Below are 24,008 nucleotides of genomic sequence, written 5' to 3' on the forward strand. Positions count from 1 at the left end.
CCCCCCAGATGAGTTATAACGCAGTAATGCAGTAAAATTAAGCAGGCAGGCACATAATGGGTCAGTGGGTGTTTTAAATACAGCAATTAGCCAATTTCCCCCCACACATTCATGGTGTCAGTTCTCCCCTCAGCTGGTGATACATTACACCTGTCTGAATTGGGCTGCCATAGAGGAGCTAATATCCCACAATACAACGCAAATTATTGCCATATCTTCAGGTCTTATTGTACAAATATAACAGGAAAAACTGTTAAATCTTCACAGGACCATTGCACAATTGTCATTTGGGAGATTAGTAATCATTTCTACCACACCAGCTATCACCGTAGGACCAATGTAGAAATACTATACAGGTACCACATTATAAAAAACCTAAAGATAAACTCACTCCCACAGCAACTAATGGCATTATTTCTGTATCTAAGGTCGTGTAATGTTCCGCGTGTCTTACCTGAAATCACGTCCAAATTCCTCGAAGAGAAGGAAATGTACGTTTTTCCTTCAGCTCAAGATAATCCAACTGGACTTTAAACGCCAGTGCACACTGTCAAACACACAAACACCCACTGAATGACACACAGCACTGACAGTGGACTGACTCGGAGCCTCCTCTTCACTCATTTGCCGTCACAGGTGGCCCTCCCTCCCACGACGCTCACTTTTTCCCCCTCCTCGTTCTCCACCAACCTTTCAGTCAGGTAGTCCGGTTTTTTGTCCACCAGCTCTTTGGTATTTGACGGTAAGATTCCCGGTTCGTTGTGTCACTTTTGGGGGGTATTTTTCGGGGTGTATCACGAGCTCCAGCCGGCAGTTACGGTACAGAAGAGAAAGTGGAAAAAGGTGCGGGATTTAACCTGTCCCATTCAGTGCTGCAGGGTGGCGCCGCACTGACACCTAGTGGCCACAGAGGGAATTACATGCGCTGGGAAGTAGAAAGTAGAAAGTCAAATACACAATTGAATCATTTTCTAACAGTGAAAGTGGCTTTACCATGCCGTACATTTCACCTGTGAGTACTACCTGTTTTTATTTAGCCTCTCTTATGGCAGAAAACAGTGTTAGCTTCGATCTGTCCTGAGTCCTGAGAATGAGACAATGTTATCTGACCCTAAAAAGAGGCTCTACTGTCAGAGATAGAAAGCAGAGACAGATCCTAACCAAGTACAGGCTCAGTGACCACAAACTGAAAATTCAGAAAGGAAGACACAAAAAATTCATGGAAACCGAAAGAAAAATATGTTGTTATTGTCCGACAGGTGAGGTTGAGACAGAGATGCACTTTCTCCTACTCTATAATCCCACATTTCAATTTAATAAAAATGATCCTAGGAGAAGGAGACATATCTTGCTGCCCAATGTGTATTAACATGCCACAACTTGAGGGACAGTGAGTGACCTAGACACACTCTTTTTAACTACAAGTCTACTTTTTATTTTTTCTACTTTATTTAAGTTGTTATTGTTATTTTGTTCTTATTAATATGCCTATGCACATATTTTACACCTGCTTTGGCAATGTAAACAGCTGTTCACCAAGATAGTAAAGCCCCTTTGAACTGAATTGAATTGAATTAACAGGAAAAAAAATAAAATAAAATAAAAGTAAAGCCCCTAAAAAATTGGTTTAAAATCATATACAACAGATATTATCACCTTCTAAGTTTATATGGCAAACGTAGCTAACTTTAGTCTATTTTTACTTCTAGATGTTTGGCAAAATTTGTATTTATTTGGATCTGCCCTATTCAGCAGCTCTCTCATTTAGAGAGTGAATAGGGGTTTCACCTTTGTTTGATTTAATCTTTTCTCCCTCTTTTGTCAGGACTCAGGAGAGATCAAAGTAGCACTGGTTTCCCCCTGTTCTTCTAGCAGCAGGAGCAGAAAGACCTGCTCAACACTGAATAGCAGAGAGACACAGTATATAGCTGCTGAACATGTAGAGCATATAGCATCTGAAGAGCCAGATATATCCCTCAGTAGTTGGCAGACATCAAAAACAGAGATAAGAGAGAATTAAATATTGGTTTTAAATTCATCAGGTGGAGACAAACACAGCTCAGAATAAAAATGTTGCTTTCTGTAAATAAGCATCAGTTATGGCTCGTTTAAAGGTCATCATTGATGAATGTATCCTTACAGCAGGTTCACAGAAGACAGTACTTGTTGCTTCTGGACGACTCACATTACTCACACTCAGGCATGCAGACATAATTCCACCTACTGCTCTTAATCTGTTGCCTCGCCTCCCTCTTCCTTTCCTCCAGACCCTCGGGTTAAAATATTATATTTTGCATTTCTAGATTGGGTGAGATTCATGGTGTAGCAGATCTCATATCCCAGTAAATGTGGATGTTATGTACACAAGAGCTCAACACTTAATGAAGGTGCCTGGGAGGAAAGCTGGCTCCATCACTCTCCCCTGTTCCTATCCCCAGAGATACACAAACCCAATGAAATAACATGCCCAGAGGGGATATATACATGGGACTTAAGTCATTACATTGCACCAGGCAACAGTACAACATATATCAGACCTTTATCTATATGCATATACCCTGCAGATCTTGCACACTGCTCATAAAAACACAAAGGGCTCATGCTAGTGTGCTGCAGAGATCAATGAGCGCTCTGATTAAGAAGGGAAAAAAACAGCAGCAATCTGTCATTCCACGTATCACTTTCTTCTCTCATTTATACAGAACTTTTAATCCATTATGAATGTATGTATCAATAATGAATGCAGTTAGTCATGTTCAGTGGGCAGCGTCAATGTTGAATTCTGCCTTTTATCTCAGCTCCTTATTGCAAATGAGCAGGGCATGTGTGTTGCGTAGAGGTTGCGTCTCAGACATCAGCTGTATTAGCCCCATAAAACTCACAAAGGGACACAACAGAAGAACTTCACAGGAGCTTATACAGGGAGGGGTGTCAGTGGCGCGGGTTACCATGGCAACAGTGGTACCTGAGGAAGTGGTGGAGTGGTTAGCTCATATATACAGTAGGTTGTATGGATGTCCGTTACTTCACAATATGTGTGCGCCCTTGCTAATGATAACAATACAAAAATAGATTGAAGTGGTTCAGTCTGCCTGCCAGAGATCTACAGAGACCTGCACACAGAACAGAGCGTACAGCAGGACTTCAAACTAGCCAGTTGAAATTCTAGTCATGGATTGTTTATCTATTTTTGTACAACAGGTACCTAGATCTAAAAATAGGTGGTGTTATTCGAGGAAGCTGATATAACACAACCTAAGATGGTGAACACAGAAAACAGTATACGACTACGGATGGCGATGCCGGCCTGTCTGCCTGTCTGTCCACCAGAGTGGTCCAGAATGAAAAATCTATTTCTAATTTATTTTAACGATTGGATTCATTTCCATGCAATCTGCTACAGACATTCAAGATGACTTTGGTAAATCTCTGACTTTCATTGAGCGCCACCAGCAGGTCAAAGTTTTATCACTCATCCAGTGAAATATCTCAAGATCGAATACAATGATGTAGGGAACATTGGTGATCCTCAAAATCCAAACAGCTGCAAAACCAATGACATTCCCATCAGCCTCAGCTGTACTCTTAACGAAGATGTTGAGCATTACACCTGCTAAACATGCAGGTATAATTTCACTGTGAGCATATTAGCATACCAAAGAAAGCATTAAACTCAACTCCACCGAGCTGCTAGCTGTATAGACTTTGAGTATTGTTCAAGCAACTCACATCTCACCAGTTCCTGTAGCATTGTTTGTATTACCACACTACTATATGGGGCCCTGTGTGAAACAATACCTCATAAACACCATTACTTCAACTAATGTGGACAGCAGTGTCAGCTCAGCTCCTAACCCAGGGAGTGTTTGGAGTGAATCTGGTCACAGCAGCAGTCACCTCAGCCCTGTAATTTGTTTACCCTGCAGAAGTATGAGCGCCCCCAACCTGTCATCATGACGGAAAAAGACAAACACACATACAGTACTTGGTACATCAGTTACTGTTACTGTTATTTCCTTCTGAGATCTGCCATCTTTCACCTGTAATTCATGTTGATGCTGTTTACATTGTTCATTTCTTGCCACACTCTGTTGGGACCATGCTGTTTGTTCTCATTTTGAGTGGAGGTGATTAAACGGAAATGAAGTTAATATTCAGCAATATTCTGTTTTATTTAGTCTTGAGGCAGTGGATTTAAATACAAATAGGAACAGTCTTTAATGTCTCGCCTGCTTTTTCATCAAGGACAGGAAACAATCTGCAGTGTTATTAATGTTAGTTTGTGTTTGCTATTTCGCAGAGGCATAATTAATGCAATATGGAACACCTGTTTAATACAAACCCCTGCCTCTTGTTTGTCCTAATACTGAACACAGCAAATGACACACGCCTACTAGTATGCAAAAATACCGGGAAAATAAATCATGGCTCAATATTTTGTTCATATTTATGTCTTGATGAGTCACAAGTAAAAATAAACATATTTACTTGACAGTTTCAGTACTTTCACACACTCTTCTTTCACACATTCTCACAGCTTATTTTCCTATTCTGAAGAGACTGGGAGAGAAAACCTCTTTCACAAATGACACATACTTAACAGTGATCTAATACACCAAGCTATCATCTTGCAAGTATTGCTCACAATATACTTGAACAATATTATTAAGTTATTACACAAACAGGAAACTCAGTCTACTCAGGTCTACAGCACAGTGGTGCTAAAACAAGATGGGCAGATGTAGTTTTTCCTGCCTGTCTAAATCACGTTTTATGGACTGTATCAGATATACAACAAGATTAATGCATTTCATAACCTGATCTTACCAGTCTTTTCCACAGTTGAATAAATGCTCTGTGATGAAGGAATCCCCTTCTTTCCAGCAGAGGGCAGCAAACATGTATAGAAACTGTGCATGGAAGACCCACACATTTACACTTCTCCTATTTAAGTGAATCTGGTGTATACTCACCTTCAAAACAATAAGAAAATGTAATGCAGGTCTGAATTGGTGGTCAGTAACAAGAAGACTCTATAAACTGAGTACAAAGTATTTTATTGTAAATGTTTGAAATACTACAGTACATTTGTGGTTATAGTTATGACAATAGGGCTAAAGAAAAAAGGTAACAAAAATAAATACATCTGCATTGACAGATATGTGATGAGTTGAGCTTTGGGAACTTCTAACGTACAAGTTCCATCTTTTTTTATTTAGATTTTTTAAATTTGACTTTTTAAATTTGAGTCAAGGTTTCTGGTATTAGGCTTGTCTTCTTACATTACTGTATTGTCATGGAATAAAATATTAAAATTCATACTGCATGATATCTCCTTCTTTGTCAAAGAGAGTTTGAAAAGTCAATTTTCATAACAATATCATTCCTACAGTGATATTTCACTAGTTTTTGTGACAGAAAAACATGTATACACAGTATCTATGGCATCTCAACCATGTGCCAATGCAGAACACAGCAGACTGGCTTTCTGGGTATCATAGACCACAGAATAAACAGCAATAGTTCAATCAAAAGCTTCATCACCTTTTCTCCACAAATTATTTTTTCATTTTCTATTTAGCCAGAACAGTGGTGGTCACATCTGAAACGTTATACCTCCAGTGCAGTTATACAGAGGCATAGTCACTCAACACAGATGATGAGAAACAAGCCTATGAAGATTGTCATGGTAATAGAGCATTTTAAAAGAATCATCACCATCCACTCATTCACATCAGGTGATGTAGAGCTCCAAGTGTGTTAGAAAATAACCAGAAGTTTTAAAAGACTTTTCAAAAGTGTAAAAATCACTTTCTAGCAATAAAAATACTGCTTGTTCCATTTACATCCCAACAATTGAGTTTCTGTCACATTTAGAAATAGTTTGAAACACTAATTACAAAAAGAACAAAAACAGTGGAACAAAGGAAAAACAATGCCAATAGTGTCTTAAGTACACAGTACACAGTGTGGCCTGGAAAAATAAGTGAGAGATAATCCCTCTGTTGTAGATTCAGAAAAAAAGTGCCAGAAAGAGTTCATAGCTGATCCTTCATATTGTTTGGTCTCTTGTCTCTTCATTTCAGCAGTGTCCTTGTCTTCCCCAATCCGTTAAAGCGTGTGTGTGTGTGTGTGTTTTGGAGAGTTCTGGCTGACTGGAATGTGCACTGATCTTTGTGTTTTAAGCCAGGGTTCTCTGTCTTGGCTTTATTCTGGGGTAGAGCTGTTAGAGAAAAACAAGAACACACGTCAATAACGGACATTTGTACATAAATGCTTCGTCTACATAAACTTAACACTCATATCATCACTACTATTTCAGTGACTCACCCCAAGGAGGTTGCGGGGAATGTAACCCTCGGTGTCACCAATGCGCGCCCACCACCATTCAATCTCGTCCTCGTCTTCTCTGCGGATGATGTTCATGCAGTCTCCCTCGCGGAATGGCAGCTCATCTGAGTTTTCTCCACCGTAGTCCCACAGACCGTAGACCACACCCCTGTTCATGATGCCCATTTTCTCTTGCACACCTGAGGGTAGACAGATTTAAAATAACACAGAAAAATGATCAGCACAAACAGATTTTAAGTGTAATGAGACACAATTAGTAACACTTGACATAGAACACATAGTATGCATAAAATATAGCAAAAAACTAAAATAATAAAATAGCTTTCACTGACCATAGAGGAACTGAGAGCACTGGGTATAGCCCTCCTCCATCTCTTCACATTTATCAGCTGCCGTTTGCATGTCGCTGTAAGTCATAGCAAACACTGCGGCACCAGACTCCACCAGGAACTTGCACACTTGCACATTGTTGCAGGATGCAGCACAGTGAAGAGGAGTCCTATGTTAGAGGGCGGGTGAAAAAGGAATAAGGAAGCAAGAAAAGAGAGGGTGATGAGACGTGCGAGAAGAAACTCTAGCTACCGCAGTGTAAGACCGTGTAAAACAACAAATAGAGGCTTGTCGGAGGCTCAGATGCAAGAATCCTATATCAAACATGGCAGCTGTGAACTTGAACTTACCAGCCGTCACTGTCGGCAGCATTGACATTGACACCAAATTGAACCAGAAACTTGACAATCTCTGTATGTCCAGCACAGACAGCATTATGTAGAGCAGTGATGCCTTCATCGTTGGGCAGACTGGGATCCTCCACCTGTGATTGAGAAATCAGGGAGACATTTTAACATCAGCAAATAGTACTTTTATACATGTTTTGCAATGGTAGCTAACTAACAAATATTTTGCAAATGTTACAAAAATAGAAAATGTTTCTTACTTCATAGATGATTCTCTGGACCAGGTCAAACTCTCCCTCCAGAGACGAGTCCAGCAGCAGAGCCAGTGGATTGAACTTCACTCTCATGCTGTGATCGATGCGTTCAGAGCCAAGTTTGCGCAAGTTGGTCCTCTTCCCCTAAAAGGCACAATCATGATTGTGTGTCACACAAATTATCTTCAGCAGCCATTACAGCACAGAGAAGAGAAATGTAAATCAAAGATGTGATCTTAAAGTCTGTCCTGCTGAGGTTTAAACGTCCACTCTGTTGTGTTCAATCTGGACTGAGAGCAGAGGACGGACTTGTTTTCCAGCTCTAAGTGCATTGCTAATCCAGTTTAACAGCACAAGCTAAAGAAACAAATTCATTTCTCTAAAACCATGATTATGCAACCAAATGGGTCTTAAATGGACGTGACAAAAGGAGGGAATCAGGGGGGAAAATGGGTCATAACAGTGATTTCTCATTGGTTTGCCCTTTTGGGGCAAACCTCCATAAAACCCACTTAAAGGGCTTCACTAAGAGCTTAACAACAAGAACATGTAAACTGGTGTTTATTTTCAACACAGTCAATGGGGGAAAGTGGGGTGGGTATCCGCTTAGTGGAAACAGAATGAGGCCTATTTTCTCCAGAAACAATAGAAGTACTTCATAGGGATTATCCAATTATATAACATCAGACCAGGCCACTGCTGTAAACCAGCAGGTCATGAAAAAGTAGAATGTGCACTGAACTGTAACTCATGACCTGCCCCTGGGGAACCAACAAACAAATATGTGAGGGGGGTTTATAAACAAACGTAACACAAAAGCAAACACAGGAATCTATACTGTAGGAAAAAACTCCACAAACTAAAAGCCACATATGAATTGTGATTCAGCAGTTTAAAATGATGATTCATACCGGTGGCAGAGGGACCTGGCCGGTGACCTCAGGCGCCTTCATGTTAAAGGTGTCCTCTCCCAAGCTGTCCTGCTCTCCTCCACTGGGGTATGGCGGTGGTGGGTAGGGGGGGAACTCTTCCAGGAAGCCTTCTGGAGGCGGTGGGGGCAGGTTGGGCATTACATCCTCCAAGCCAGCAGGGGGTGGCGGTGGGAAAAGAGCGTCGTCTGGCTTCGGGGCCGGGTGGGATGGGGGAGGAGGGGGGATAATGTGCTCGCTCTCTGGGATGGCTGAAGGTGGTTTGGTCTGTTCGGCGGGGGCTGGAACGGGGACGTTAGCACCCGGGATGTGAGACGGGAGCTGTCCTCCCTCCAGAGTCTGTCCTGTCTCCGATGGGTGGGTTTCTACACCACTTAGAGGAGTTGGAACATGTGGACCCACAGATCCCTCCGCCGCCTTCTCTGCTTCACCGGCATAGGTGGGAGTGGTTGGTGCTGTCACAGTGGTCTCCATAGCTGCCAGTGTGGTCTTCTGGTAGAGGAGTTTCTGAATGTTGGGCCCTGCAGGACCCTCTGGTTCAGTGATGGAGCTGCGTTTCTTTAAGGGCCTCGGGGCATTGTAGAGCTTCTTTCTCAGGGCTTCCAGGTCACCATCACTCTGATGCCTGTAGGGGTTGGAAATGAAGGGAAGCAGCTTGGTGGGGCTGAGGGGCCGGGGGATCCGCTCAGTTTCTGGATGGGGGCCCTCAGACGGGCTGGGACCCATGTTGTTGGCTCCATTGTGGTCTACCTCAGATTCTAGTGCAGGGGAGCGACGGTCCTGGTAAGGGTTCTCTGGATGTAGGGAGCCTCCACCGGGGATCACTGGTTTACCGTACACTACAAACAAAGATGGGAAAGCGTTTAGACTGTAATATCTAGATATAACCAACTACTGAAATGGAAGGGTCTCTCTTAATTACCTGTTTTTTTTCCCCGATTTCCCTTAAATGTATTTACAAAATAATATTCTATTTATCTTATAAAGCTAGCATGGATTACATGAAAACTCTCAGAACATACTCGGAGCTGGATTTTGTTCCATTTCGTTGCAGTCAGAAGCAGCAGGTATGGTTGCCTGTGATTGTGTTTATAAAGGGAACACGTAACAGATGGCTTAGCCTCTCTAGCCTCTGGTCAGTGGCGTGTGAATACTTTTTTGTTGAGTATGCTGAAGAGAACGGCAGCAGGGCAGATATGCTTTACAGTGAATATATCTCCCTGTGATCCCAGATACTGTCTTTTTTTTACCTCTGTTGACACCTCTAATCTTACATTTAGATTTGTCATATCAAATTTTATTTACTCAAGCATTAGTCTTCAGATTTAATTGGTGCTGCACTCAAAAGGGTCTTTACTTCAGAAGCTGATGTATAAATACGAAGATTGACATGGGTACAGATACTTGTGTGTTACGGTGGATTTATGTTTAATTCAAAGTGTGTTTATACCTCAACAACGCTGTTCTGACACAAAATGTAAAAAGTCGCAACTGGATAAGGTAGACTTACCACTGACAAATCCATTGGTGCGGCTCTGAGATCGGTTGAGAGCGCCTTGCACACCAGGCTGGAAGGGCTTCCCTGAGCCAGGCTGCTGCGTGTACATGGAGTAAATGGAGCTGGCCGCTAAGGTCTGGGGCTTAGTCATGCTGGAGTCTTTAGAGGAGGGCAGCTCCGGGGTGAATGGCCGTACCGTAGCTGCAGGTGGAGTGTCTTGCTTGGAAGGTAGGGGGAGTGTCTGGCTCTGTGAGGGTGGGAGAGGGCTGCGGCCCTGGGCAGCCTGGGGTTGCTGGTTGTGGGGCTTAGTTTTAGGGAAAGTGCCTGTGTTGAGGCCTGGTTTGCCGTAGGGCACGACACCAGGCCCTTTTGGTTTGGTGGGGACAGGAGGAGGCACCTTAACTGGAGCCTTGGAAGCAGACTGGAGAGATGAGAGAGAGATAACAAATTAGATGCCAGGGTATATTCCTGCTGGTAATAAACAAATCAGACAAGTGATTTTTTTTCCTGCAGGGATGTAAGGAGCGCGCTTTCATTCTCTCTCACCTGAGCGTCCCTGACCAGGTCATCACTGCTCTGGTTTTTGCGGAGGGATGTGGCGGGAGCCTCCGTTGGCTCAAACATGGATAATGGACGCACCTTCCTGTCCCTCTTCAGTTCCGTCTCATCTATTCACAGACCACATGCAGAGGAAGTAATTAGTTTTGTCTCATGTTCAGACACAGTGTAGTTCAGAAATAGACAGAACAAAAGCCCCTTTGAAACCTTTGGAACATTTACTGCTTTCAGAGTTACAGGAAGGGATTGCAGTGCAGTTTCTGTGAAAATAGTGCACGCACACGTGGTGTCTGCATGTATGTCTCTTACCTTGTTCTGTGTTAGAGCTGGAGTGAGAGGTCATTCGTGGCAGTGTTGAAGCTGGACCATGACCATTGGTGTTGAACTCTGGAGTTGATGAGCCCCAGTCTGCCAGTTTGGAAGGCTGAAGGCCTGGGGGGGCCGCAAGAGAGGAGGGAGAGAAGGAAGAAAAAGAGAGGCAGGGAGTGTGTTAATGTTAGCGTGTACCATATCATTTTTTAGTGTAAATTTTAGTTGCTGCTATCGTTTATCCAGATAACACAAAGTTCACAGAGCTGCGTGATATGTTATGTGTGTTAACGTCACACAGAGCAAACTATAATAGATTTTCTTTTAAAAGACAAACAATGGATTTTGTTGCATTTTCCCTTCCTCGTTTCTCATCATTTGTATTTTAGGTTGACTGACTAAGACCCAGCCAGTGGCCATGCATGTCCGTAGACAGCCACAGTCAGATGAGCCACAAAATCATGGGGCTCTAGCAACTAGCAAGATTAGCATCACATCAAAAATGGTAAAACATGATTTCCACCACAGCGCCTAAAGACTGTAGATAAATGCTGCCTCTCAAGAGGTGTTGTACAAATACACCAACAAACACACACACAGATTTTGTGAACAAGACCTGATTGGATTGGTCAGAATCTACACAGAATGTCAGTTCAACTGAAGGTTATGTGTTTGTTCCAACTGACCCATTTAGAGCGGCAGAAAAAGAACTGAGGAGAAAGCTCAACAAACACGCTTTAACAAAACAGCAGCAAAACAAGCAAACAGGACCGAAGATCCAGCTAAGAAATGATGAAAATATCTTTTCATCTTTTTCAGTGAGTATCGTTCTCACGAAAAATAAACACAACGAAACAAAGCTGTTCAGAAGCACACACGCAGCAACACAAACACAAGTGTGTACCTTTTCTCTTAGCCCGCAGCTCTTTCAGAGGCTTAAGCAAGAACATGGCTTCTGAGGAAGATGCATTCGAAAGACAAGAAAAAACAAAGTAGCCTTAGAGCTCCAGATCTCCCTTTGCTCTAGACATGCTGTTGGCTGGGCCCAGGCAGGGGCCCCCCTGAGGGGCCACACAGAGACCGACACAACCCCCAGGAGCCTGCCTGATACTATGCAGAACGTCCCTGTAAGAGAGGAACTGGGAATGGGTGTATACTAAGAGCAGATTCTCTGCATCCCCGCCCATCTCTATCTCTCTTCTTCCCATACTGCAAATCAACTCAGCATGCAGAAATAATTGCGTGCAACATCGTGACAGACTGAGAAAAGCCTGTTACTTTTACTTCCTGTGTGTGGAATTGCTTTAAACTGGAAAAACATTAGTTGATGAGGAGGTGAGAGAGGGAATGAGGGAGGGGGATTCCTTCTGCTGGTGTTTTGTAATGACTAATTTTGGCATTGGATCATTCATTTTTAATAACATGAAGCACAGTGCTGGCCCACTATCCACTGGGGGACTGATTTAGGGCTAAGATAGCGAGTCTAGAGATACAGCATGTGATGAAGAATTATTGTGTAGAGGATGGCATAAAGAACATCTTTAAATGGGATATGTTGCTCTGGCCCGTCAGTGGTTTGGCCAGACTTTGTTCCCCTCCATTACACAGCACACATGCTACTGCAGTCCGTGGGGAGAGGGTGCTGGTGCTAACAACAGCTCACTCTGTATCTTACTCCATCTCACAAACTTAACTTTAAAAGAAAAAATCTCTTTATAATTTATTTGGTCTTCATTTTGTAGTGCAAAGAATTCTGTAAAACTAACTTTTAAAATCAGGCATGCTTGTGTGCATACCTGACTTGGGTCTAAATCAAGATTTTGGATCAGTAGCTCTCATAAAAAGTCAAGACAGTCTGACTGAAATATGCAACCACACTCAGATTCCAGCTAATCTACAGTGTACTGTAAATCATCACTTACCAGTGGATTTGTTTGATTATAAGGCTCATGATGCCGAGTATGAATATGAAGACTATGTTTATATATCTTTACAGTGTGGTTACAGTCCCCCCCCCACACACACACACAAACCCCTCACTTACTGCAAAACATTAAAAAGTTTTTCTGAAAATATCAGGTGAGGGAAAACAATCATGGAGTTCAGGCTCAGCAATACTAGGTCACAACACACCATCCAGGAGGTAACTAGCTACCTTCTGAGCTCAGAGTGACATCGCAACCAGCAGGTATCCGAGACTCCTTTGCTCCTGCTGGTCATCCATGATGAAACATACACATACACAAAGATACACATGGAACCATGGTTAAGAACTCCTAGTAGTTAGGTTTAGGTTTAGGACTAGGACTCTTGACTAATGGTTGCCTTATGTATTTGTAATCTGACCATTGAAGCTTCAGTTTTGAATGCTGCTGCGGAGTGAGCTGTTGCAGACTCAGCAATCGGCAAATTTAGCTGACTAAATTGTAATGTAAAATGACAGAGGGGACAAAGTGAAGGCCTGTTGCCAAGTTGGTCCCAGCAGAGATCTGAGTCATGGTAAAAAAGGGAAGATGCTTGAGTTAAGAGGTGAAAGGCTGCAGACGGTGTGTCGCCTCTGGTTGCTCACCTGTGCCGGCCTTGCTCTGCGGGTCGTGGACTGGAAGCGTGGCAGTGCCGTCTGGGTAGGCTGGTTTTACAAGCAGGTCGTGCCTCACTGGGCCCCGGGGCATGGTGGACGACTGGATGTATGGGCCGACCGCTGCCACGCGAGACGGGCCTGACTGCTGTCCGGCTTGGCCATCAGAGGGCAGCTGTACAGTTAAAGGTGGGAGATGGGGAAAAAATGAGGAGGCTGTTAGAGCGGCAAATGTCAGATAAGAGTAATTTAAAATCTTGTTTTATAGTAGACGGAGAGAGTGATACGCTGTTAAGACACAAAAACATATATGACAATATGGTAACCAAAACTTTATTTGGCGTTTTGGTAATGATACAAAAAAAATGTTAAGACTGACGTATCACAGAAAGCATGCTGAAATTATTGTTAATAGTGAAACACTAAAACAACAAGAGAACATAAGTCTATAGCAGCTCTCTGAGGCTGTAGTGTTCATTGCATAATGAAAACCAAATTGTGTGATGGATGAACAATGACGAGATAAATATTCTTAAACCCTTGCCACAGGAGAGGCAAAAAAGCCAACTTTGGCCTGAGGGTGGCGCCAGAGCAGGTCAAGTTGTTTATTAAATCAACATGATTTAGTTTGGTTAGAGTGGAAGTGTTCAAAAGGTTCAAAGAGTTGTTAGGCAGTCTTTTCTGATCTGTGGGTGGTGCTAGCAGAATGGTGAGAACAGTGAGAAACTGAGGTGTACTGTCATTAAGTGAAAATTGCTGTGGGGCTTCATGGCAGGTCAGGGAGAGTCATTAGGATTCATTTTCTGAGGACCATGAATGTATACAAATGCAACAAACTGGCAATACACCAAAGAGTAAGTAAAGATATTTTACTCTGAACAAAATATTGGAATGACGGACAAACATCGGCATCCTCTGAGCCCTGCTTTGAACCACTCACACTGGTATTTAGTTTTATTAACATTCACTCTGTTTACTTGCTACTGAATAACTAGACTGCTTCAATAAAACTCAGATTCGAGTTACTGATTTAAAATTCCTAAATTATTCAAAACCTCTCATTTTACTAGCATGGTGCTTTTTATATAACATGTTGCAATGGGACATTATGCAGTTTTAATTTACAGTGATTTTAAAGCAGCTAGGAGAGATGCACTTTGGGCTGGTGAAGTAAAATCCACACAGACAGTACAACCTCTTAAATCCTGTACCTCAATTTGAGACTTAATTATAGAAAAGTCGAAGTTAGACGTCATTACCTCTGCCACAGATACAACATCTTACAGAAGAACTTAAATCCCTTTATGCTTTCCAAACCCAAGAAACTTCAGTTCCCCACAAATCTTTCAAAATATAGCTCAACCCCTGGACAAAAACATACCCTGCAACTGTTGACAGTATGACAAGCTGTCCATTTTTAAACAAGATTAGCATTGCCCATCGGGGGTCTGTAGCAAAAAAGAATCTGATGTGCCAAGTCATACTCAAGAGATCAGATCAGAAAGAAAAGAGACACGTGTTCAGCTCCAATACTAGTTTAGTTACCTGAAGATGAGTGTCTTTTGAAGCCCTCTCTTTACCAGGATAGCCATTCTTGAAAAAAACAAAAGCACAAACATGCAACAGCAGTTCAAAATACCAGATAATCCCTTTTTTTCCCTAATCTAGTATCAGCCTTTTCTAAGTGTTTTCTGAACTATGTGACTAAGACGGTGCGGGATGACTCTAGGCTGGCAGCTCTCAGACTACCTCTCTCCAGTCAGTATGGTTAGACGTGCTTGTGGGGTGATGTCAGCCAGACACTTGCTGTTTGGTTGGAGGAGAGAGCAGCTTGGATGGAGTGTGTCTTTGTACTGATGTGAAAAAGCCTACTCATTATGATTCCAGGCAGGGTGTGGGTAAATCACCTCCTCGCTAGGGCCTATTCAGGCCTTCATCACACACACACACACACACACACACACGCAAACACAAAAACACACCTTTCTCTGTTCTGTTCCTACTTTATTATAAATGTCAGCAGGGCATCGAAAGAGAAGTAGGGATTCTTTAAAGCTGAATTAGGGTGCAAGTTGCTCATTTATCTAAAGGTTCCAGCAGAGCATCAGAAGGATATGTTAAATCTCCATTTTAACATGTATTATTTATGTTCTTGTATAACTTATGTTAGACTTCCACTTTAGATCTTGTACTCATACTTGCATTTGCTTAGTAATCATTGCATGCTGCATACTAAGGAGGCTATTGTTTTGATATACAAGAGAGAAAAAAAAACATTCTGGCAGTTGTTAGCTGTGGCATTGAATACAAACAGCTTTGTCCTTTGCATTACAAAGTTATGGATCAGCATTAAATAATGGAAAACAATCTTTGCGGTTAATTGGTTTAATGTTAATTTGGTTGAAAGAAAGAAAGTTAATGATGAAGGCCAATGAAACACCCTAATTATGGATGAGAGGAAGTCGACCTGATCAGGAAAATATGATTAAAGAAATGACCGTGCAGAGGACAGAGTAAAATGACTTGTGTTATTTAAGAGGGCGAAAACACAAAATCATTTAATCAGAATGATTAGATTTTCTTTTTGGCCACCCTTACGTCCTTGCTCTCCCTACACAAGCATTTGACCTCAAGCAGTGAATATGTCGATTTTGCTTCCTCACAGTTTCGTAGACGAGTGTGTTGACTCTTATTTACAGTCCCATGGCAACTTGTGTTCAAAACAACTCCTGGAAACAGGAGAGAGGAGCAGGGAGACACCAGGCAGCAGAGCCAAAATGTTAACACCCATTAGAGCTTGTACAAAGACTGGATTATTCAGCCTGCTAGTTTCTAGTATGTATTAAATCATGTCGTGTATTTTATATACATATAGATATGTATATAAAAAAATGTGTTTTGAAAAGCCAATGTTTTTCCGTATGTTTGTTTGCCTTGTGTAAACGGGTTATTTGCCTCTTCCTGTTTCTGTCAAGAGTGCAGCCAGAAAAGATACCATCTCCCCTGACATTCCTGCCTGTCAGGCTGAGCTTATTACTCCTCTCTCATCTTCAGGAGTTGTTTCTGCCAGATGGGACTGAAAACACAGCTGAGTGAAGAAGTGTGAGTGTGAACTCCGATGCAACTCTGACATGAGCAAATCAATAATCAATCCCCACCAGCTATCTCAGACAGAGAGGTCAAAGAACGGAAAAAAAGATAGCAGTTGACTCCTTCGAGTGAGGGGGTCACTAGGTTTTCCCAAACAGAAGATGGCGAGGTTGAGGAGCCTTACATTGGCATGGGTGCCCTCTGAATACTGGGGCATCTGAGGCTTCCGGAGGTAGAGGGAGATACAAACAACCTTTATTATGACGCCACTAGGGGGAGCTCTGATCAAAACCAATTTCCATCATTTATTTGCATGTATGAATAACAGGGTCCTGACAAATTGTGAGAAAGTCACAAAAACAATTAAAGCTATGCAAACATCTATCCCAACATACTTACAGGCAAGTTCTCTTTCTGCTGCAGCGCTGCCTTCTTCTTCCACAGCCGATCTCGGAGCTCACTGATCCGTTTGTCCATGGAAACCACCTCCAGGTTGCGCTTGTTTAGACTCTCTCTCTGCTGTTGCAACTTAGAGTTTTGATCCTGGTTGAGCTTGTTCCTCAGCTGACCACCGAGAAGGATAAGACATAAAGACAAATAAAAAGAGATCGTTCAACATTTGTGGTAATTCAATACAAATATTGTTGTGGAGCACAATTCTGTTTTGCTGTTGTCCATTTTATTTCTGCACACCTGTAGCTCCTTGTAGAGGCGGTCTAGTTCAGCCACAGAGGTCTGGTTGTCATGGAAGTTGTCCATTTTGCCATTTTTGAGCAACTCCAGCTGTCGGTTGAGCTCCTCCACCTTGGACGCAGCCATTACTAGTTCTCTCTGCTTCTGCTGGAACAGGTTGTTCATCTGCTCTATCTCCTCCACTGGGGAGGGACGAGGCAGAGTGAGAGGTGGAGAGAGGGAATAGGTGTAGAGAAGAAGGTGAAGATGATGGAGACAAGAAGGTAATCTATTAAACCCAAATATTCCATGCTTCCAGTCATACAATATCCTGAGCAGGCCTCCATTCATGAATTCATTTAGTTTGTGAGCCTACCCAGTTTGCCATTGCTGAGGCGCTTCTGCTCCACCTGGCCCTTGAGGGCCCGGACCTTCTTGAGCCGAGTTTCCTGGTTCTCAATGTTCTCTCTGAGGCGCTGCAGCTTCTCCTGCTCAGAGGCCTGCTGCTGCTGACGCTGCTCCTGCTGCTTCAAGTAGCGCAGCCGCTGCTCCTGGAGAAACAAAAAGGGAGGAGAAAGGAGCGTGGAGCGATGGTCAAAAACACAGTAAAAGAAACACATCCCTGTTAAGTTTCATTCATGAGCAATCCATGGCTGAGTATGCCTTCCACGCATTTTATATCAACATGTCTGGTTAAATAAGGGTAAGGAAAACATTCTGTGGAACAAAACAATATTTCAAAATCAATAGTTGATGAACCACTTGAACCATGACTATATGTTGTGCTATACATGTGACAGAGTTCTGCCAAACAGGATCTAGGATGAGCACAGCACAATCTTTATCCAAAACTGTTCCAGGTGCCTCTCTCTCAGAAAATGCCTGTTTGTTTACCTGACTTACGTGCAAGTGTACACGACTGCTTAAAGTTACATTCCTTGGTTTGCTGTGTTATCCTCAGACCTACACACTAAGAGTTGCTTGAATTTAAATGCTAAAGTGGGTCAATGGCATATTTGAGCAGGGACACAAAGAGAAAGACACAAGTCAAGTTAGTTTTCAGGTGCCTCAGTGAGAATGAGGAAATATGGTCGGCCAAGAATTCAATTATATGACGCCTGTTTTGTGTCAAATGTCTTTCTTGCAATCACCCATAAATCTTGAACAAAGTGAGAAACAAGTCCTGAGCAAGAGAAAAGTGATCTTCAAATACCAAAACAGTCCTGCTCAGTGAGAATCCAAAGAAGGAAGCTCTCTCAGGCTTCTCAAATTATAAACAATACACCTGCAGCTATCCACAATTCATCTCCCCTGTCTATCACAACCACCACATGCACTCCATCTTAGAATCGATATTTCCATGAGTGCACTAGACTTGTTATAATACCATTGTTTTGTGTACCATCTCCCCACTTCCACCCAATAACCCCCTCTTTAATCTTGCTCCATTATTTTGCCTCTCCTCTTCTGGCTTTTACTTTCATCTACACCCCTTAACCTCTTCATCTTCTGTATCCACCCATCTCTCTCTACCAGTCCCCATCTCCCCTTTCATCTTCCACTTCTTCTTTATGCACCTTGGAAGCGAGGAGCTGCTGTTGAGCATCTATCTGTTGCTGTTGTCTGGCAGCCATCTCTTGCAGTTCGGCCAGCGTCATGTCCATGCGGGGTGTCGCCACCTGGGTAGGGATAAATAGACAAAGGACAAAAGAAAACACATTCAGAGAAGCAAAAGCAGCAACAGACTTTTTTTTTCAAGCCAAATACATGTAGATAAATTAGTGGAGCATCAACATCTCTTTACTTTCCTATTCAAAGGCCCAAAAGAGGGCTGAAGTAGACTTTGTTGTGATTTCTAGATTCAGGAAACATTTGTTTTCCAGGCTACATTCTCAGCTTAATAAATAAACAGAACACTATAGAAACTATAACTGCAATTCTAATTTTATTCACTTAGGTGCAGTAAAAAGCACATGTAAGGGAGAACATTTCCAGGGCTTTTGGTCTTCTCAAATAAAATAATTGAGTGTGCAATGGTATGCATAATGTGTTGTCAGTGCAAATATGTTTCAAGTAAAATATCTCATGAGGATATATCTATCTTTTACTGCCCAACAAACTCTTTTTTTCTAACAAATAAAGCATCCTGCTGAACACATTTCAAATTAAGACATAAGAACTTACCCCATTCTCCATTCTTCTATCTGGAGGACCCTTTACTCCATTCCTCTTCGGCTCGGAGCCTCTCGACCCACCTGAGAACGCAATGGAAGACATCACGATCTACTGCAGACCTTCATCAAAAGCAACTGCATCCATTTAGTCCAAACCAAGAAACAGCAAACTGAGCAAACTACTGGCCTTTACAGACAGCTGTGAAAAAATGACTGGAACTTCCTCTTGCCTTTTTGCCTGTCACTGTCTTTGACAAACAAAAAGGTACACACCTTGGTGTACAGCGTTCTCTTGACTGGCTGCAGAGCAGGGTGTAGATCAGTGGAAAGCTAGGCAAAACAGTCTGGCTAGTGCTGAATGATCTTAGCTCCTCTGGGAAACAACTGGGATCAGTGCTCTTTGTGACTTGCAGTAATCTCAGGATTTAACCTAATGCATAACCGTCTGGTGGTAGGTCCAACAACTGTGTGTGTGTGTGTGTGTGTGTGTATGTGCTTGTCTGTGTACATGAATGCACTTATATCCAATCATGTTACTGGCATTTGACAGCTGGGGTGGGGTGGGGTCAGGGTCTGGCAATTCAGATTCCACCCTCAAAGCCACGGCCCGTCGGCCCATGACCAAAGCCCTTTAGCTTGCATAATGGTTTTAGATGACCTGACATACAGTATCCATGTTAAATACATGCACTGGTTAAGTGTGAACAGAACACCATGCTAAGGCATCTAGTAAGAGATTACTTACATTTCGTCCTCTGACCCGGTGAGAAAGAACATGCCGGCCCAGCATTAAGAGGCACGAACATTTAACTAAGTCAATACTACAGGTAGGACCGAGTACAACAGTATTTCCCTAAAACAAATACCACAGAACACCACAGAACAGGAGGTAAAATGTACCCTTCCTTGATAAAAAAAATGCAGCAACAGAAAAGGGTAATACCGAACCGTGTTGCAAACACTGAGCAGAGCTGAGCTAACAGTGTGGGAAAACAAGAGCAGGCTAAGATAACAGGAAGGGAAAACAGCCGTCTAATCCCTGGGCCAGACTCAAGCTGTGAGGGGTAAAAGGGCTTAGTTACGCAACTGGGGGCTGAGAGGATAGTGCACGACCAAAATACTAGAGTTTTCTGTGTTTCTAAGAAAACTGAAAAGTAACAGGCTTATGACGATGTGACTGGGACACCCTGCATTCAGCCTGACCTCTAACAGTACGGCTAAATAAGACTTGTTCAAGGATTTGACGGCTGCTAACATAAAACCTTTTCCCGGATAAAGGCAATCTTAAGAGTGCAATTTCCAAACTGCTGCACAAACAGGCTGTTAATGTAAACTTCCCCTCATAAATGCTTAACGCCAGAGGGGACATGTATATGTTTAGAGGGTGCAGGCATCTGTGGAGTTTACTAAGTTGGTGTCAAATGTCTTTTCTCTGAGGAGAGCCATTTTCCAAAGCATGGCCCTTACGCGAGAGAAAGTGACAATAGAAACCACTGATTCTGCTTCACTGTCTGTTGTATGTGTGGTTGGGGTGTGTGCTGGGAGTTGGACACTTACCCGATTCCCTGCTAGGAGCTCGATTGTGGCGCAGAAAGAAGCGCACCTCTGCCCTGTGCTGTCCCCATCGTTGGAGCACATCCAACATCCTCTCCCCGTCACCTACAGCTCGCTCTGCAGATGGAATACATAAAAAAAGACGTCAGTGCTCAGGTGTGAGGCAAAAACACACCCACAAAGTCAATACTGAAAAAGTTTGATTGCATTGGGCTTGACGAGGTTAAAAACATGTGACAATACCAATAGAGGTCAAGTGTGCATGTGATGTTTGCTTTGCAGCTTTGTGAATCCTGTCCAACCATGTTCATTTCATCAGTGCTGAATCTGCATCTAGTCGATCTTTCTGAGCAATGACCTCAGGGAAAACAGCTCTGATGTGTTGTCAATTATTCTGGCTGGTACTGAGCCAAAGGGCTCATCATCCATTCCTCAGACATTTACTTCAAGCATTTTATTACATAAATGGACTGACACATTACAGTCAAGTAGAGGTCAATGAAACAGATTTATTACAGTGGCATGACTGCAAAACAAATCAGTAACAACTGGAACACCCATGTTATTAATAGCTTTACACCTAAATTTGATGCAAACTGCCGCTGCTGTGTTTTCACAGAGAGTCAGCCGTCAGTCTGTAGTGAGAAATGGCTGCAAAATGAGACAATCTTTTAAGCAGTTAGCAGTCTCTTTTCAGACTACTTGTGGAAGTACTCAAACACAATAATTGGCCCTTTCTTCACTCTTATGGCAGCATCACCATGGAAACAGCTACGAAGCCTGGCTCCTTGAGTTCTGATTCTGAATACCACATGACTCTCAGAGATGGGGAAAATGGGGAAAGCATGAAATCTCAACCTCCTCCCCTCCACCACCTGAGAGATGAGGGAGATGTCTGGGTACTTGTGTTTGTTGCAGGGATTATGGGCTCTGCTTCATTTGCATTGCAGACCCAAAAGAGATAAACCCTTCAAAGAGAGATCACCAAGCAGTTGACCACACAGCTAATCTCCATATATGGTCAACTTCAGAAAAGCAATTTCCCTCTAATTAAAGGAGGAAGACAAACAAGTGTCTGCACAGTGACTCCTGTCCCTTGGGCTACAGCCATATTCCAAAAAAGAAAACAGCATGTGGCTAAAACTCTCATGCTCTTCGCGCATCCGTCACTCACCAGATCCACGCCACATCTCGGACAGGTGGCAGTCCGTCTCCCCTGGCTCCTTGCACAACTCCACCACATCCCGGCACAGCGTCTCCGGGGTAACGGGAACCTCAGTAAAATGCTGGTCATTGTTACTGAGGTATACTGTCAGGAACATCTGGGGACAGCGGGGAGGGAGGGAGAGAGGCAAATTAGATAGAGAAGTTAAATAACAATGTAAGATAGAGCATCCTGGTGGCCTTGGTGGAAGCAGAGCGAACATCATAATTCTCCGTAATTGGTGTCTTATTTCCCTATGGTTCAGTGTGTGTGTCTGTGAGTTTGGAACCTGGTGTGCAAGAGAGACAAAAACAACCCTGAGTTCATAATGTTATGATTGCAAGGAGTATTTTTGCTCTTTCACAGGCTGCATCACGGATGGATATTAAAATGTACGTTGCCATTGAAGCCTCGATGAACAGTGTGAGGCCCAAGGGACGCTCGTCGGTACTTCTAGCATTGAAACAACTAGATACATTTTCAATTTAATCGTAATGTTATTAGAGAGAAAACTGCTGACTGTTTTAGAATATCTGACAGTGCACAAGCATAAGCAGTGAATGACAGACTGTTAAGTTGGGACATTCAATTACCGTTTGCTCACATACTGTACTGTATGTAAAACACTTGACTGGGTATTCAATTATTGATCCACGTAGTTGGCATAAATGAACTTTGGAAATATATAAACAAAGCTTTACAACCTCTTCTGCTCAGGTCGGACCGTAAACGGAAAATCTCCTGAACAAGAGACGATGATTGAGACATTATTACAGTGATGTTAGAAGGCACGCTTCATCATGTACTGCTGCAGCCTTTACATTAAGCATTAATTCACTCAGACATTCAGAAAGTGATACAGAAATGGTACTACGTCGGACCTAGCGTGATTGCCGTCGTGACTTTTATATGAAAGTAACCAGGGTGCTTATTCAGACATGAGACCATCATGTTAAATCAGATTAACACAAAGGGGTGCATGTCTGAAAAGGGCTACAGGCAGCAGTATCTGTTCCCCAGCCCTCATTCCTCAGTGTCAACAGAGAAATCAGAGGCCAGCTCCCAGAACTCCATTTCACCCCCGCGCCATCTAACTGCTAACTACTGCTGTCACCACTGTGAGAGATCCCTCTATCCCAACACACACACTAAATACCACTGCCAGAATCTCTGAAGGGGTAGACCGCTGAGGACTCTGGAGACGCTGGATTTGTACGTCAGTGTGTGACTGACAGATAGTAGAGACTGGTTTAGGACTAAAAAAGAAATGGACAGTCTCAATGAAGCTGTCAGAGATAGAAGTGGAATGTGAAAGCCTTCAGCGACTGCAAAAAAAAAATAAACACACTGAAATTGAGCTGTCTAACAGTAAGCATCCCAAATGTAGGCACTCCTGCCACACTTCAGACTGAAACTATGACAGCTACTGAAATGCTTACAAACAATTCTCAAATCAATACTTATAACTATATAGATAAATAATAACCTGCATTATAGGCATTGGGAGCCCAATTTAATCAAATAAAGTGAGCCTTTTTCAAACTAAAGCACTGACAGTCAATTTAGAGTGTAGAGTGGTACTCTAAAATCCAACACTGACAGAAAGTATGAAAGCGAAAAAGGTGTTTAATCATGTACAGATACATGCTAAAGAGGCTTTTAGGGCCGTGCTGGAATATGCTCCCATTTGTACTCTGATCACACGTTAGGAGTAAGAGCTTTGATAAAGCTGTAATAAAACCAATATTATAACACAGGTGTCCTGAAGCGCCACGACTTGAACTTATTTTTACCTTTCGGTTTTAGCTTTGTCTTGCCTTGACAGAGGATTGTCTTCACACTGACTTCAGTGGTGATGCAATACAAAAGCAGCAGCGCAAGAGCTAGAACATCCTGGAAAGTGTAGAATTGTTACAATAGTATTGTTGTTTGTGCCCTCAACCTGCAGGTTAGGTCAGGTTTTTCTATTCTCAGCACGCACGCGTGAGCAGCCGTGTCTACAGGGGCAACAGTGGGAACATCAGGTCAGCTGGGTCACGAGCACAAAGGGTTCGGGGGGCAACCATGCGGAGCAGCTGCAACTGTGGTGCAGGAACAAAAGTATCTGGGTTGCTTTTGAACTGAGGGGTGCGCCAAGCAAAAAAAGGACAACAGCCTCAA

At 42.8% G+C, this 24,008-nt stretch overlaps 2 protein-coding genes across 11 annotated transcripts in view; both read right to left on the reverse strand.

Annotated features, from left to right (window-relative positions):
* LOC118329231 (semaphorin-4G-like) overlaps positions 1-735 on the reverse strand; it is a 23,050-nt gene extending 22,315 nt beyond the window's left edge. Inside the window, exon 1 of the mRNA XM_035663274.1 lies at positions 455-735. The gene's annotated coding sequence lies outside the window, so the exon portion shown is untranslated. The remainder of the gene's footprint in view (positions 1-454) is intronic.
* tp53bp2a (tumor protein p53 binding protein, 2a) overlaps positions 1-24,008 on the reverse strand; it is a 38,182-nt gene that overhangs the window by 4,610 nt on the left and 9,564 nt on the right. For 2 of the 10 annotated variants that reach the window (XM_035663264.1, XM_035663262.1), the window contains 21 exons: positions 21,819-21,966; positions 20,648-20,761; positions 19,101-19,171; positions 18,494-18,595; positions 17,293-17,467; positions 16,938-17,119; positions 16,644-16,808; positions 16,429-16,467; positions 14,700-14,747; positions 13,146-13,329; positions 12,732-12,788; positions 11,481-11,531; positions 10,577-10,699; positions 10,256-10,377; positions 9,722-10,130; positions 8,194-9,050; positions 7,289-7,426; positions 7,032-7,165; positions 6,684-6,850; positions 6,331-6,530; positions 6,119-6,223 (listed from right to left, as the gene is read on the reverse strand). In XM_035663264.1, the coding sequence (XP_035519157.1) occupies positions 6,182-6,223; positions 6,331-6,530; positions 6,684-6,850; positions 7,032-7,165; positions 7,289-7,426; positions 8,194-9,050; positions 9,722-10,130; positions 10,256-10,377; positions 10,577-10,699; positions 11,481-11,531; positions 12,732-12,788; positions 13,146-13,329; positions 14,700-14,747; positions 16,429-16,467; positions 16,644-16,808; positions 16,938-17,119; positions 17,293-17,467; positions 18,494-18,595; positions 19,101-19,171; positions 20,648-20,761; positions 21,819-21,966 (3,528 nt within the window). In that variant the 3' untranslated portion in view covers positions 6,119-6,181. The remainder of the gene's footprint in view (positions 1-6,118; positions 6,224-6,330; positions 6,531-6,683; positions 6,851-7,031; positions 7,166-7,288; positions 7,427-8,193; positions 9,051-9,721; positions 10,131-10,255; positions 10,378-10,576; positions 10,700-11,480; positions 11,532-12,731; positions 12,789-13,145; positions 13,330-14,699; positions 14,748-16,428; positions 16,468-16,643; positions 16,809-16,937; positions 17,120-17,292; positions 17,468-18,493; positions 18,596-19,100; positions 19,172-20,647; positions 20,762-21,818; positions 21,967-24,008) is intronic. The other 8 variants (XM_035663263.1, XM_035663269.1, XM_035663268.1 and 5 more) reach the window with 8 other exon arrangements.

This window comes from Morone saxatilis, unplaced genomic scaffold (assembly GCF_004916995.1).
Source record: "Morone saxatilis isolate NCDOM2014 unplaced genomic scaffold, NCSU_SB_2.0 Contig19, whole genome shotgun sequence".
Taxonomy (NCBI): Eukaryota; Metazoa; Chordata; class Actinopteri; family Moronidae; genus Morone; species Morone saxatilis.